The sequence below is a fragment of the Vombatus ursinus genome, unplaced genomic scaffold (assembly GCF_900497805.2).
Source record: "Vombatus ursinus unplaced genomic scaffold, bare-nosed wombat genome assembly UNPS02014793.1, whole genome shotgun sequence".
Lineage (NCBI taxonomy): Eukaryota > Metazoa > Chordata > Mammalia > Diprotodontia > Vombatidae > Vombatus > Vombatus ursinus.
The window spans coordinates 21,673,317-21,687,977 of NW_020954571.1; the positions used below are offsets into that span (position 1 = coordinate 21,673,317).

Genomic DNA, 14,661 nt, shown 5'->3' on the forward strand with positions numbered 1-14,661 from the left:
CCTGGGCTACAATCTTTCTTCAGAATCTTACTAATTAGATGACCTTGGATGGGTCACTTAACTTGTCTGAGCCTTAGTCTCTTCATCTATAAAATGGGCCAAATAATACCACCTACTTCACAGGGTAGTTGGGAGTGTCAAATGAGATAGTACACATAAAGGTTTTTGTCTACCTTGAAGTGCTATATTAAGGTCAACCATTTTTAGTCTGTCCAGTACAGATTCAAAGTTAAAGAAGGTTTCTATACAGGTGGTGAGTTCTTCAGATACTTCTGTTTAAAGATGACATTGTGCTGATGCATAAAACCCCAGAACAATATGAAGTCTCCTAAGTAAGATGCATAACAATGTAAGAAACCTTGGCCTATCTATCCACCCAGAAAAGATCATGTGTTTGAAGAATGCCTATTGCCTACATCAGTGGTCTTCAAACTTTTTTGATTGTACATGCCATCAGAAAAAATTTTTGAGCATGTGCCCCCAAAATGTATTTATCTATTTATAAATTATATATGTTTGTAGGAATAATTAGGTACATTATAAAATTTATGCAAATATGGAAATTTAAAAAGGATAAGATAAAGATGAAATAATATTTCATCTTAAACTCAGCAGAGAACCATTGGAGTTTATTGAATAAATGACTGATATGGTCAGATTTGCTTTTTAGAAAAATCACTTTGACAGCTCTGTGGAGGATGGATTGGAAAGGAAAGACTTGAGAGATGGGGGGGGGGCATAATTATAAGTCTGTTGCAATAGTCCAGGCAAGAAGTGATAAGAATCTGAATTAGAGTGGTAGGTATATGAGCGGAAACAGGGGGACAAATGCAAGAGCTGTTTTGGAGGTAAAATGACAAGATTTGACAATTGATTGGCTATGTGTGATGAAGGAGAGTGAGGAGATGAAACTGAGGTTGTAAACTTGGGTGACTGGAAGGATGGCAGTACCCTTGGGAGCAATTGGGAGGTTTGGACAAGGGTTGGGTTTAGGGATAAAAAGAATGTAATGAGATAAACAATGCAAAGAATGACCTATCCATGCCTGCTTATTCTGGGAGACTCACACTGTCCCAAAGGGGAAAGTAGGGTTCTAATTTATTGGCCACTGACCTGGAGTGCAGAATTCATCTCCCAGGAGGGAGTCTGCTGTAAGCACAAGGTTATTGGGGGTGATGGTGGTGGGGACAGGTTGTGAGTATGCTAGAGGCAGGAGTGGATGATTTTTTTTTTTTGAGGGAGGCAATCGGGTTTAAATGACTTGTCCAAGGTCACACAGCTAGTACGTGTCAAGTGTTTAGTCTGAGGCCGGATTTGAACTCAGGTCCTCCTGACTTCAGGACCGGTGCTCTATCCACTGTGCCACCTAGCTGCCCCAGGAGTGCAGGATTTCCCCAGTGGCACTTGTATGTCTGCTGCTGTGAGACCCTGCGAGGTTAATGCCTGGCTCAAAAGTGGGAAGCTAGGGAGCTTGCTCAGGGAAGGGAAATGTTTGGGGATAAGAGATAGGTAAACTTGTGTTGGAGATATGCCCCACAATTGACTACTATGGAGAGGGTGAGAAAATAGAGGGTAGGGATGTGATCCATTTCTCACCCCTCTGATTGGTTGATCACAGTCCCTTTGGAATCATGTCATGGTCCCCACTTTGGGGTCTGTTGCTTTAGATTATGCTATATGGTTGAATGAACAACTACAGACCTCATCCATCAGGACATATCTTAGATGTACTTTACAAATGGACAGTGAACTGGCTCAGAATTGAGCAGAAGGAGAAAACCAGGCTGTATTGCCTTTGGAAAATTATGGGATGTTTTTAATTACCCCAAACTTCTCCCATAAATGAAGGCTGATCTTTTAAAAAATAATACTATTCTTCAATTGCATAGCTATGACTTTTGTAGTACTCCATATGCTTCAAAACTTTGAAGTTGAGAATCATTCAAAGAGCGATGGAGAGGCACATGGTAGGGGATAGTAGGCTTCAACACTTTACAAACTAGGAATTAGGCAGAAGAAGTAGTATTAAGGATTCATCAGAAAAACGTGTAGCTTGAAAAAAAACAATCCATGAAAACTGAGGGACAGTTTCTAGAATGTTTGTTAGATGCCTTATGATGAATTTATGGGAGGATATGGATGAGAATTTATCAGAATGAAAAGAGATAAAAGGGTTGAGATTTGCATCATTTGAGGGAATACTCACATTGATGATCTCAGAGATTGCTGACATGATAAAATACTTATATTAACTATGTATATATTTATTATGTATACTTATATACTTATCACGTTAATAGTATATTAATATTCAGATCTGGCCAAACCCATAGACAGAATGATTACCTAGTGATATGATCTAAACGGCAAGAGAAAACTCTCCCTATTCTCAAATATCAACCTCAACCAGATGCCATACTACTGGAAATACCACCATTAAAACTTCATTCCTCCAGGCTAAATTGATTATTTTTTAAAATATCCCTAGTAAGGGATCAAGTTACTAACATCTTAGTATGAGTTATTTGACCAGATCGCTTGTCTTAGTGACAGGAAGGAATTTAGGAAGAATAAAAGCTGTGCGTACTAGAGAAGAGAGGAGTTTCTGCAAACCTGTTCAAATAATAAAAAAAAAAGTTTAAAAAGACCTCAGGGCCCATCAAGTCCAAACTATACCTAAACAAGCATCCTTTCTACAGCTTTAAATCAATCAGTCAAAGAATGTTTATTAAGCACTCACTATGTGCTCGGCACTGTTCATAGCTTTGTGAATGCAAAGAAAGGTAAAAAAATAGTCCACATATACATATATGTATACATGTACATACATATATGTGTGTATGTGTATATATATATATCTGGACAAGCTAATTTTTTAAGGGATGGAGATATAACATACACATCACTAGGTACATTTGTTGTTGTTCAGTCATTTCAGTCCTGTACAACACTTTGTGACCCCATTTGGGATTTAAAGGAAGCCATGGCGGTCAGTATTTGGAGTAGAAGAGGGAGAGCATTCCAGGCATGGAGGACAGCCAGAGAGAATGCCTGGGTTGGAGAGACAGAGTGTCTTGTTTGTGGAATAGCCAGAAGGCCAATGTCACTGGATCGAGGAGTACATGTTAGGGAATAAAGTGTAAGAAGACTGGAAAGGTAGGAGGGATCTAGATTATGAAGGGCTTTGAATGCCAAACAGAGCATTTTGTATTTTCTTCTGGAGGCAATAGGCAGCCACTGGAATTCGTTGAGTGGAGTGGGGGGGGGAGGAGAGGTGGTGACATGATGGGATCTGCTCTTAAGGAAAATCACTTTAGTGAATAAGGGTTGGATTGGGGTGGGGAGGGCCTTGAGGCAGGCAGGCCTACCAGCAGGTTAATGCAGTGATCCAGGCAATAAGGTGATAAGGACCTGTACTAGAGTGGTGGCAATGTCAGGGAAGTGCACATTCAAGAGATGGTGCAAAGGTGCGATTGACAGGCTTTGGTAAAAGCTTGGATATGGGAGGTGAGAGAGAGTGACTTACCCAGTAAGTCACAAATGTACAAATGTAAGTACTCCTGGAAATATGGGTGGCTAGGTAGCACAGTGGATAGAAAGCTGGGCCTGGAGTCAGGAAGACTCATCTTCCTGAGTTCAAATCAGGCTTCAGATGCTTACTAGCTATGTGACCCTGGGCAGGTCACTTATCCCTGTTTGCCTCAGTTCCTCATCTATTCCTTATCTATGATTCCTAGGTCTTGAGCCTGAGGGCCTGGGAGGATGGTATTGCCTTCAACAGTAATAGACAGAATAGGAGGGGGGGAGAGTCTTATGTTGTTATTTAGTCATTTCAATTGTGTCTGACTCTTTGTGATCCCATTTGGGATTTTTTTGGCAAAGATATTAGAGTGGTTTGCCCTTTCCTTCTCCAGCTCATTTTTTAGATGAGGAACTGAGACAACCAGGGTTTAGTGACTTGCCCAGGGTCACACAGCTAGTAGGTGTCTGAGGTCAGATTTGAACTCAGGTCCTCATAACTCCAGGCCCACCTGCCCAGAGGGACAATCTAGGGGGAAGATAATGAGTTCCATTTTGGTTATCTTGAGTCTAAGATATCTATGAGACATACAATTTGAGATGTCTGAAAGGTAGTGGGAGATGTGAGACTGAAGGTCAGCAAAGAGATTGGGACACCAATCCGATTTGAGAATCATCACCTTAGAGATGATAATTAAATCCGTGGGAGCTGATGAGATCACCAAGTGAAATAGTTCTGCCCTATAGAGGAGAGAACAAAGCTAATCTCTCTTTCATGTGATAGCCTATTTATATATTTGAGGATAACTCTCCTATTATTCCTAAGGCTCCTTTGCTCCAAGATTAGTATGTCCAGTACTATAATCCTCACATGGCATGAGCTGGGGGTCCTTCACCATTCTGGTGAAGACGCCAGAGTTGATTCTTCCTAAAACTTGGTACCCAAAGCTGAACATGACACTCCAGATGTGGTCTGACCAAGGAAGATTAAATAATTCTATCACCTTCCTGGGCCTGGAAATTGTACCTCTCTTAATGATGCATAAGGCCACATTCACTCTTGGCTGGTGTATCACATTATTGGCTTATATTGAACTCTCAGGCTAAAATCCACAGATATTTTCAGGCTATCTAGTCAGACTACCATTATCATATATTTGTGCAAATGATTTTTTGAACCTAGGTATAGGCTTTACATTTTTATCTGTGTCCTTTCTTTCTAAAAAAGATATATGCTTTATAGATATACAGATAATCAGGACAGACACCCAGCCAAATTGTAAGTTAGATAAGGTTTCTTTTGAAATTTCCATTTTTCAGTTTTTCAACTTTTTCTTCTTTTCCCAGTGCCTACTCCTTTCACTTACAAGACTCATTATCCTTTCCAGTTATCAAAATATTGTTTCAGATCTTTTATTTACATAGAGGTACAAATGTCTGATAGCAGTTTAATTTTTTTTTTGTTCCAGGAGTTCTTGTTCAATCATTTCAATTGTGTCTGACTCTTTGTGATTGTATTTAGGGTTTTTTTTTTGGCAGAGATACTGAAGTGCCATTTCTTTCTTCAACTCATTTTATAGATGAGGAACTGAGGCAAACAGGGATAAGTGACTTGCCCAGGGTCACACAGCTAGTAAGTATTTGAGGCCTGATTTGAACTCAGGAAGATGAGTCTTCCTGATTCCAGGTCCAGTTTTCTATCCACTGTGCTACCTAGCTGCCCATACTTCCAGGATCATTTTAAAAGGGATCAAAGCTAAAAGGGATGAAGCATTAATCATAGGACCCTAGACTGAAAACTGGAAGGGGTCTTTAGGAACCATGTAGTTCTATCTTTCCATTTTACAGAGGAGGAAACTAAAGCAAGTAAGTTAAGTGACCTACCCAGATTATACATCTAGTGCCTGAAGTGGGCTTTGAACCCATGTCTTTTTTATTCTAAGTCCAGTGTGCTATTCACCAAGGTATACTGGTAGGGGATGATCTGCAAGATATGAAGTGTTCTCAGAGCTTCTGAAGTCATGCGGCAAACACTGATAAATAGCCTATTCCCTTGTCTGATCCTATATACAGTCCTCAACACATACATTAGTCCAAATTCAGTTCCAGGTCTTCTAACTATTGGGGCTTCAACAGCATAAAGTATTTGTATTTCTGATCCTTGAGGTCTGATTACAACTTCAGGCTTAGTCACTCTGTAACTTTGATTATAGTTCCTTCAAAGCTGTAATCAACCTGGAGATTGCTCAAGATGCCTGCTAGAATATGTGAAGGTAAAAAAGCATGGCATACAAAGAAAAGCTTTCCTTTTTCTTCTTTTAGGACTTTTAGCAGTTATCTTAATTTCTTGGAACATAGATCAGCAGGCAATCCCTCTCATGTGGACAGATCCCATATTATTCTGTATTGTTAAATGCTAATAGTGAAACTTTAAAGCATGATCACTTGCTAGACAACAGGTGGTCATTGCAAGCTAAGATTCTCATTGGTTGGAAGGCCATGAGAGCCCAGTGGCAAGGAGAAAAGGCCTCAACTTGTATGTTTCAAGAACTTACTCAATAGGGTGTTGTGCTGATAATATCTCAACTCACTGCCAATTTGTGCAACATGCTGTGCCATTAGGGAACGACTGCTGAGTAGTCAATGCTAAATGGAAACTCAGGAAAGGCAACTGAACCTTTTATGGCAAGGGGGACTGGAGTCAAGGGACAAAGTGTTTGCAGTCTTTTCCTTACTCCATTTTCGCATTTTTTCTGAAACAATAAAGTTTCTTTTAGGAACAAAAGATGGAATGACCAAAACTTGAAGTTAACTGAACTCTATTTTGTTATTTGTTTCCTCAAATGTAAAATTCTTTACTAATACATAACAAGTCACCATTTTGGTCTACAAGTCCATTTGGCAGAGTGACTGTTGGTGGTAGGAGTGGGGGAAGGTCAAGAAGAAGAAAAGAAAGGGGCAGTCAATGCTTACCTGAAAAAAAAAATTACTCCTGCCCCTACCAATATGAGTATTTCACAACTGCTGGTAAAAGACAGCACTTTGAATGTTTTCTACCCACTAAAATAGCTTACAAAAAATAAAACAATACGTGTGTGTGGGGGGGGGCGTGGAGTGAGCAGATTTTATAGTCCCTGCCTAACTTTCTGTTATGAGTCTTTCTTTCTCTATGTCAAAGAGCCAAGATATAACTAACTTTAAGCAATAAAGTAGGGGTAGAGAAATACAGAGACACAGAAACAGACAGAGAGAGAGATAGGCAGAGAGACAGAGACAGCAAGACAGAGACAGAGAGACACAGCCACAGAGGCATACAGATCCAGAGAGATAGAGATAGAGAGAGGTGAGGGACAGAGAAAGACAAAGACAGAGAGACAGGTAGAGAGGGACAGATACAGAGACAGACAGAGATACAGAGATAGAGATATAGCTACAGAGACAGATGTGGAGACAGAGACAGAGACAGAGACAGCAAGACAGGCAGAGATAGATATGGGAAGAGATGGAGAGAGAGAGAGAGAGAGAGAGAGAGAGATGGCTAGAGAGAGAGAGAGAGAAGCTAAAGCTCCCTCATTCTCTTTTTCCAAAAAAAGAGGGGGCTGAGTAAGTGGAGTGTGGGGAAGTTAATCATCCAGAGCCTTTTAGGAAAATTGGGACATTTTCTCTAGGAGAGAAGTCTAGATGGATCCAGTTACTGAAATACCTTTTGAATACAAAACAAGACCAAAGGAAAATAAAGAACAAACAGAAATGAAGCTTAACCTGTAAAGTTCAATTCTGCCCAGCTGTGAAGGGCTAAACCTAAATTCCGTTTAAGAGAATAAGCGAAGTGTAGAGTGTCCAGGCTCACAGACACAGGTCAGAAACTGCGCCCAGGAGAGCAGGTGCACCAAGTGTCTCTGTAGTGTTTAAGGTGTCAGCGCGTGGGGGAAGCTAGGGAAACAGACTGGGGTGGGGGTGGGGAGAGAAAGAAAGTAGGGCAGAGGATGTCACTGAAGGAAAAGAACTCCCACAAAACTTGTAGTAAAAGCCACCTGGTGGCAGGAGGCTAGGCACCCTGGGATAAGAATGACGAGTGACATAGGAGAGTGGAGGGGGAATGAAGACAGGAAGTGGATTGAGAAAGGATGATGAGAATTGAGGGGAAGATATGGAGAAGAAGAGTGGCAATATAGGAGTAACAATGGCTAAAAGGGAGGAAAAAGTAGGAAGAAAGGAAGAGGGAAGACTGAGAAGAGAAGTAGAAATGGGAGTGAGGCGGTGGAGCACAGGATTGTAAAAGAAGTACTTAAATGTGAGAAGATTGGGGGAAACGGGATTGAAGGAAGGAAAGAAAGATTAGGGAGGGGAAAGAGAATATTAAGGGGATGAAAGTGGGGCTGAAGCCTGAGGAGGTGAAGGGGGAAAGTTAGATTGGGGAGAAGAGACTAGGGAAGGAGAATTCTGAAGAATGAGGAAGTGGGGAGGAGTGTTCGGTTGAGTGAGGCAAACTAGGGAAATAGGGAGTTGAAAAAAGAAAAAGTAATGAAGGAGTGGGAAGAAAGTAGGTGAAGGGAGGGCTCAAGAATAAGAAGCGAAAGGAGGCTGAGGAGGGAGAAGACCGCTGAAAAAAACTCATGGGGGAAAGGATGAGCTGAGGGAGACGCTTGGGGAGAAAGCAAGATTGAGGAAAGATGGGTTGAAGAGGGAATACAAGTTGATCCGTGAGATGGTGCAAATTAGGCTGAAGGAGAAAATCTGGGGGAAAAAGAACAAAGTGGTGGGGGAAACGCTGAGCTGAGAGAAATCTTGGTGGGAGGGGGGTGAAGAATGGGGAGAGAAGGTTTGAAGCTAAGGGGATTGGAAAAAAGGCTGGGGTGAGTGAGAAGACGAGGAACAAAAAGATATCTGGGGTTCGAGGAGTGAGGTGATGGGGTAATCGTTGGGCTGGGCGAGGAGGGGGAGGAGGAAGGAGATGATAGGGTTAGGCTGGGCCAAGTCAGGAGAAGTAGGTGAAAGAGTGTGAGCTTGGAAAAGAAGCCGGGTAGTGAGGGTTCGTGGCTGTGAGGGGTTCGGGACGGAGCTGGGAATTGGGGGACCGGAGGGCTGGAGACAGGGCAAGGTTCCGCTTTGGAGGCGGGTCCCGGGGTAGGCGCGTGGGGCTGGGCGGGGCGCGGTGGCACCGGGAGCAGAGCTGAGCCAGCTGCTAGCGGTGGGAGGGGTGGAAGGGCGGCCGCGGCGGCTGCGGCGGCGGCAGCGCGGGGAGGGAGAGAGGGAGGGGATCGTAGGAGGGAGGGAGGGAAAGAGAGAGAAAGAGGGGAGGGGCCCAGCCCCTTGTCTCCTCAGCTCCTCTCCCTCATTCTGCCCGGGGAGGAGCGGGGCCAGCAGCCGCCTCCACCACCGCCTTGTCTCCACGCACGCCCAGCCTCCTTCCAAGCTCCTTAAACTCCAGCGCCCGGTCCTGTCCCGTCCAGTCCCATCCCGTACAGCGTCCCGTCCTATCCCGTCCCCCCCCCGGGGGGGGGGGGGGGGGGCTTCCTCCTCTCCCTCTTCGCAGCAGCCCCGCGGAGCTTCCCCACGTTGTCCTCTATTCCCGGGCTGAGCCCCTTGGGCCGGTCTGTCTGTCCGTCAGTCCGCCCGTCCGCCCGTCCACCCGACCGCCCGCTCCCGCTCTCCCGCCGCTCGCTCGCGTGGCTCCTTTGTGTGCGGCGGCGGCTCCCGCTCCCGCTCCCGCCTGGCTTGGGCTCCCACCCTTCAGCCCTCCGGTCCTGCAGCCCCCGGGCGCCCCCGGCCGGGCGCCCCAGAGGGTGGATCTATCGGCCGCCCGGCAGGCAGGCAGAAGAGGCGGCCCCCCTCTCGCCCTTTTCCCAGAGGGGCCCGGGCCCCGGCCCCCGGCATGGATGTGAGATTCTACCCCGCGGCGGCCGGGGACCCAGCCGGCCTGGACTTCGCTCAGTGCCTGGGCTACTACGCCTACAGCAAGGTGACCGGGGCTGGGCTGGGAGGGGGAAGCGGGGGCCCGGGAGGGGGCGCAGGGGCTTCCTCTCGGTGCTGGACCAGGGACTTGTGCCGGTCCCTCCCCTCCCCTTCCTCATCTTTCCACTCCTGTACCACCGCGCTTTCTTCCTCGTCTCCCCACTTTTAAAAAAATTTTCATGTCTTCCTTTTTCTTCTTTCTTTTCGGTCCATTTCTACCTTGTTCTGCTTCACTCTACATCCTCCTTTATTCGTCCTAACCCCCTCCCCGTCTTTCAGTCTTTCTCCATTCCTTTCCCTTTTCTTTTTCTGTCTCCTTCCTTGCTTTATCCTGCGCCCCTTCTCTTTTTTTCTGCGCCCCCTTCTTCGCTTCTTTTTCTGACCCTTCGTTTTCCTCTTTCTCACCTCCCCCTGTTCCTTCCACCTCTTCTCCGTTCCCTTTTTCTACCTCAGAGCAGTTGAGCCCTGGCTGAGCTTTGAGATAAGAAGCCCTGTCCGGTGACCACCCCTAAGGAACTGGAGGGGGGGAACACGCTGCTTCTTTGTTATATTTACTGTTATTAGTAAACACATTACGCGCCCACAGTGTGCTTAGGCGCTGGACAGAACCTAGAGGAGGCACTGTCCCTTGTCTCCTGTTGCCTTTTTCCCTCTTCTCTGCTTGCCCAGCATCACAGACTTGTACCAGTGCCCCTGCCGGTATTAACCCATAGAAGACCCCTAGACGTTATCGTTTGAGACTGGTTGCCCTAGTCTTCTTGCTATGGAAAGGAGCAAACTTTTGAACAGGTCGTGCTTGAATGGGGAAAAGTGGCAGTGGCGCCTCTGGTTGCCTCACTTATTCACTTGATCAGCAGTTTTTTGTGGTTTGGCTTCTAGAATTGGGCAAGTGCCTCTTAAAGGTTTAGCTTTCGACTTTTTATTTAATTTTGGTTTGTTTGTTTTGATTTTTGGTGATGTGATTGTGCCCCAGTTCAGTTGCAATCAGAGTTTTATCTACTGGCCCAAACTTAGCAAACTAAGATGGGGTGAAAGCCCCCTGATCCATGAACACTGTTGTCCTCACGCATGTGCAGCGGGTACCCTAACAATTTATATTCTTCCTGGAGCCTCTGTTGGCTAAACTCATGTTGGAGCTTTTGAGAAAATATGACCCAGGATGGGATCTTTAGGGAAGAAAAAGTGCTGTAGATAAACACATGCTTTCTTGAAATGTGGGTCCCTTCCTCTTTTCATGTCCCTTTCCCCCTCCTTTTTCCAAACCCTAGTTTATGATTGTTTGGATAACAGAGGAGGAAATACGGAATCTTCCGAAAGAAAGGTGCTATACAAAACTACTGAATAAATAGCAGGAAGAGAAGAAATTTTTTCTTGAGTAAGAAACAATTTACTGTGTCTTAATACAACTAGATGCTGCTATTGCATTGCTTTCTATTTGTTTATTCTCAGTTTGATACTTTAGTACTAGACTTTCTAAGAAATGACTAAATGGTTGTCTTCTTTGGTTGCTGGGGAAATGTGCTGGGCTCCTGTGATGTGTTTAAAGCACAGAAAAGGGAGAAAAGGCCTTGTAGCTAGAGTTAAGGCTTACCTTCTTCTGTCTTTTGACTTTTGATTAATCACCTTATTGAATGTTTCAAAAATCCCAGGATGTGCATTCAATGTAATTAAGTATGCATTTATTGTATTTGAGGATTAAAGTAATTTTGTAGAAGGGTGTTATTTATCATTTACAACTTATCTTGTATTATACAGACCTTGTATATCTTGCATGTAATTATTTTAGAAGCCATTACCTCTCATGGAATGACTACTTCTTTCCCTGATTTAAGATCAGCAACACTTGAATGACACCAAAATAGAAACCTATTGTATTAACCCAGTCACTGCAATGCGTGCAAAATCTGTATTCGAAAGGATCCCAAGGGGACTTCAGAAGATCATAGAATATATGCAGGAAATTGTGGGTGTTTTTTTGAATCCTTTTTTGGGGAGGGTAGGGGTGGAGAAGGTTAATTAGGACAATTTATTTCGGTGGTGATATATAAAACTTGAAAACAGTCAGTTACTGAAATACTTAAACAACTTTTAGGAATAATGGCACAAGTTGGATTATAGTCGTGTTTTCTTAACACAGGCTGTTTCTGAAATAAGTTGCTTTCTGAGTAATTCCTAAATCTGGTTTTAAGATCACTTAATATAGTTAGGTAAATTGACTAATAATGGAAGTCTAAAGGTTATGATTATTTTAGGCAATATTTGTGTTTACTTTCCACTAACTAAAAAACAAAACAAAATGTAGCCTTCTTCAAAATGAACTGGATTTCCTTTGCTACCTTAAACTTAAGGACTTTGCTAAGAACCCACCTGTGTTTTATAAATTGTCACTGAAGGTTTTCGAGATGTTTGATTTTTTTTTCATTTCTTTTTGCTCAAAATATTGTGTAAATGGAAATGTCGATTTTCAATATTTTGCTTATATAGTGATTTTACTTAAGTTTTAAAGTTTTTTTAAGAACTTCAAATGTACAGATTTTTATGCTAATATATATGCTCATTCAATGAGTGAATATTGGGGTTTATGATGAGCATATAAAAGTTGGAACTCACCAACATATTAATATGTCTGTCACATTTAATAATCAGTTTACTCTCAATTCTCCTAAGATTTAAGTTTGGTGACTTATGTTGACTTTTTGGCTTATGGATAACCAATCTGAAGAAATTCTTTTGTGTTCTCTTGTTTAATGAGAGTCCCAGTGATTTCAGAAATATATAACTGTGAACTTCCGTCTTAATGTGCAAAAAGTTCCCTCTTTTAAGTTGATTTGTGGAACTTGACATAAGATTTTATATAATTTCTCTTAAATACCAGTGTGTAATACATACATATATATATATTTGTACACATCTCAGATGTATGTTATTACATTTATGTTTTGTATTAAGATCATTTTAGAATATCAGTGTCTAAGAAAGTGTACTGTTATCTATGGAAAATGGTTGAAAAATTTCTGGAGGTTCAAGAGTCATTACAAGTAAGAAAATGACTTTACATAAAATATAGTCAAGATCATTCAGATCAGTTAATAATTCATGAACTAGTCATTGATGTATAAACCTACAAGTCTTCTATATTTCTGAAAGGCTAATTTCCATTTTAATTTCCAGTGAACATCTCTACTGTTTGAACACCTTTTCTGATGTGAATATCAACTGAAACTAGCACCTATGGATTTTTAAAAGGCTTGTTTTGTTCAAGTGAATGGGTTACCCATTGACTCTACTTGTCATTTTCTTGCCCCTCTATACCATCAGCTTGTCTGTGCATCAATAGGATTGTAGTATACAAATAAACTAGTAGATAATTTGTTTCAATATTGGAAGTCTCTTACCTCATTTTCTTAGGCAAAATGTATAAAGTGTGTCTAATAGGAAGGCAAGAACAGTGTTGAAAGTGAGGGTAAGAGAGTGAACAGATTTAAAGCAGAAGAAAATGGGGATGGAAATGGCATTGGATTAGGATGGAATAGAAAACAAGATGATGTTATCAGAAGATAGTCATAGAATGTTAGAATTGGAAAAGGACCTTAGAGGTCACCTATTTCACTTTATTGTAAAGATGAAGGAACTAAGATTTAGAGAAACTAAGTAATTTGCCCATGGCCTCACAGTTAGTGGTGGGGTTAGGTCTAGATAGATATGACTGTGACTCTTTCCAAGCATTTTCTTTGAATATTTCAAAGTGTTTCCAAAATCAACCGATGAATCGATTATCTGTATGGGGACAGGATGTTGCAAAAATCTTAGTACAGTTTAAAGCTTTTCAAGCTTCAAACTGCATCATTGATTAATTGTTTGTCCAGATTGTCCCAAAAGTCTTAGTGCACCATTAACCTATTGAAGCTTAAAACTTTAGGTTATTAAAAACCTAAAATGGCACTAAAACTTTTGAGACACCCTGTATTGTATTTCATTCCTATTTAAATCAAATTTTGATTTTAAATTATTCTATACTTTACTTTTATTTTTTATATACTTTTATAAGACTTTTTTTAAAAAAAATTAGCATTAGTACATTTTTTTCTTTCGATCTTTAGGTTGAAGTAAAACCTTTAAAATGAAATCGAATAGTGATCTATCTCTTTGTAGGGAAGTTATGAGCCAGAAAGATAGTGAGTTAGAAGAAACATAAAAGCAAGAGAAACTCTTCTTGTGCTATTGTTCCATCAATGTTGGAGGTGCCATGCTACTCCTAGGAGGGAGTTTAGAGGAACTGATGAATAGAGCAAGACAGGAAAGATAAATAGCACTTCATCTGTTGCAGTATTAAGTCTACATAGCAGTACCCAGGTTCTCTTTCTTGAAGTTGTGTAAACTACTAGAACATTAATTAGACAAATCATTTTTATTTGTATTTGTATGTAAGTGTAAAAACAGAATCAAACCCACAAATACATGATTTTAAAACTCTGGACCATTACTTCACTTCATTATCAGGAATGTTTTGGCTGCAAGTGGAAGCAGATGGTTTATCTGATTATAATTCTGATTTGGCAGCTTGGGTTTTTATATTTTGTTAAATGAATAATATAGGCTTAAGTTGATGTAGATCATTCCTAGGCAATGAAATAAGGTAATTTTTTTAAAAAAGTTATAAACTTGTGACTTATTCCTTAATATCAAACCCTAGTATAGAAAGAGAAGTTCATAATTGAGAAAAATGTGTTGGTTAAAAGGAATTATTGCAAGGATGGTTTCTTAAAATTCTTCCATCCTTGGAGTCATACTTCTATGGAGTCATACTCAAAGTGTAACCAAGTTTAGACCACCCCCAAATTCTGAATCCCTCTATGCTTTAGGAAGAATGGAATGAAGGGGGGAATATTTGCTAAACACCTACTATGTGCCAGGTGCTGTGCTAAGTACTTTACAAATATCATCTCATTTGATCTTTCCAACAACTCTGGGAGGTAGATGCTATTATTATCCCGGTTTTACAGTTGAAGAAACTGAGGCAGATGGCAGTTAAATGACTTGTGCAAGGTCACACAGATTGCATTTAAATGCCACCTAGCTTCCTTTAACAGGCCTTCCAATTTCTTTCCTTTCCGTTATCTCTACCCTTGTACCTAAAGTCATCATTAATATGCCTGTCATAACTAGACAATACATTTGTTGTATTCT

General features: G+C 41.6%; 1 protein-coding gene across 2 annotated transcripts in view; it reads left to right on the forward strand.

The window, feature by feature from the left end:
* Positions 1-9,385: 9,385 nt before the first annotated feature.
* TOX3 (TOX high mobility group box family member 3) overlaps positions 9,386-14,661 on the forward strand; it is a 127,807-nt gene continuing 122,531 nt past the window's right edge. For both annotated transcript variants that reach the window (XM_027869677.1, XM_027869678.1), the window contains exon 1: positions 9,386-9,481. In XM_027869677.1, coding sequence (XP_027725478.1) covers positions 9,395-9,481 — 87 coding nt within the window. In that variant the 5' untranslated portion in view covers positions 9,386-9,394. The remainder of the gene's footprint in view (positions 9,482-14,661) is intronic.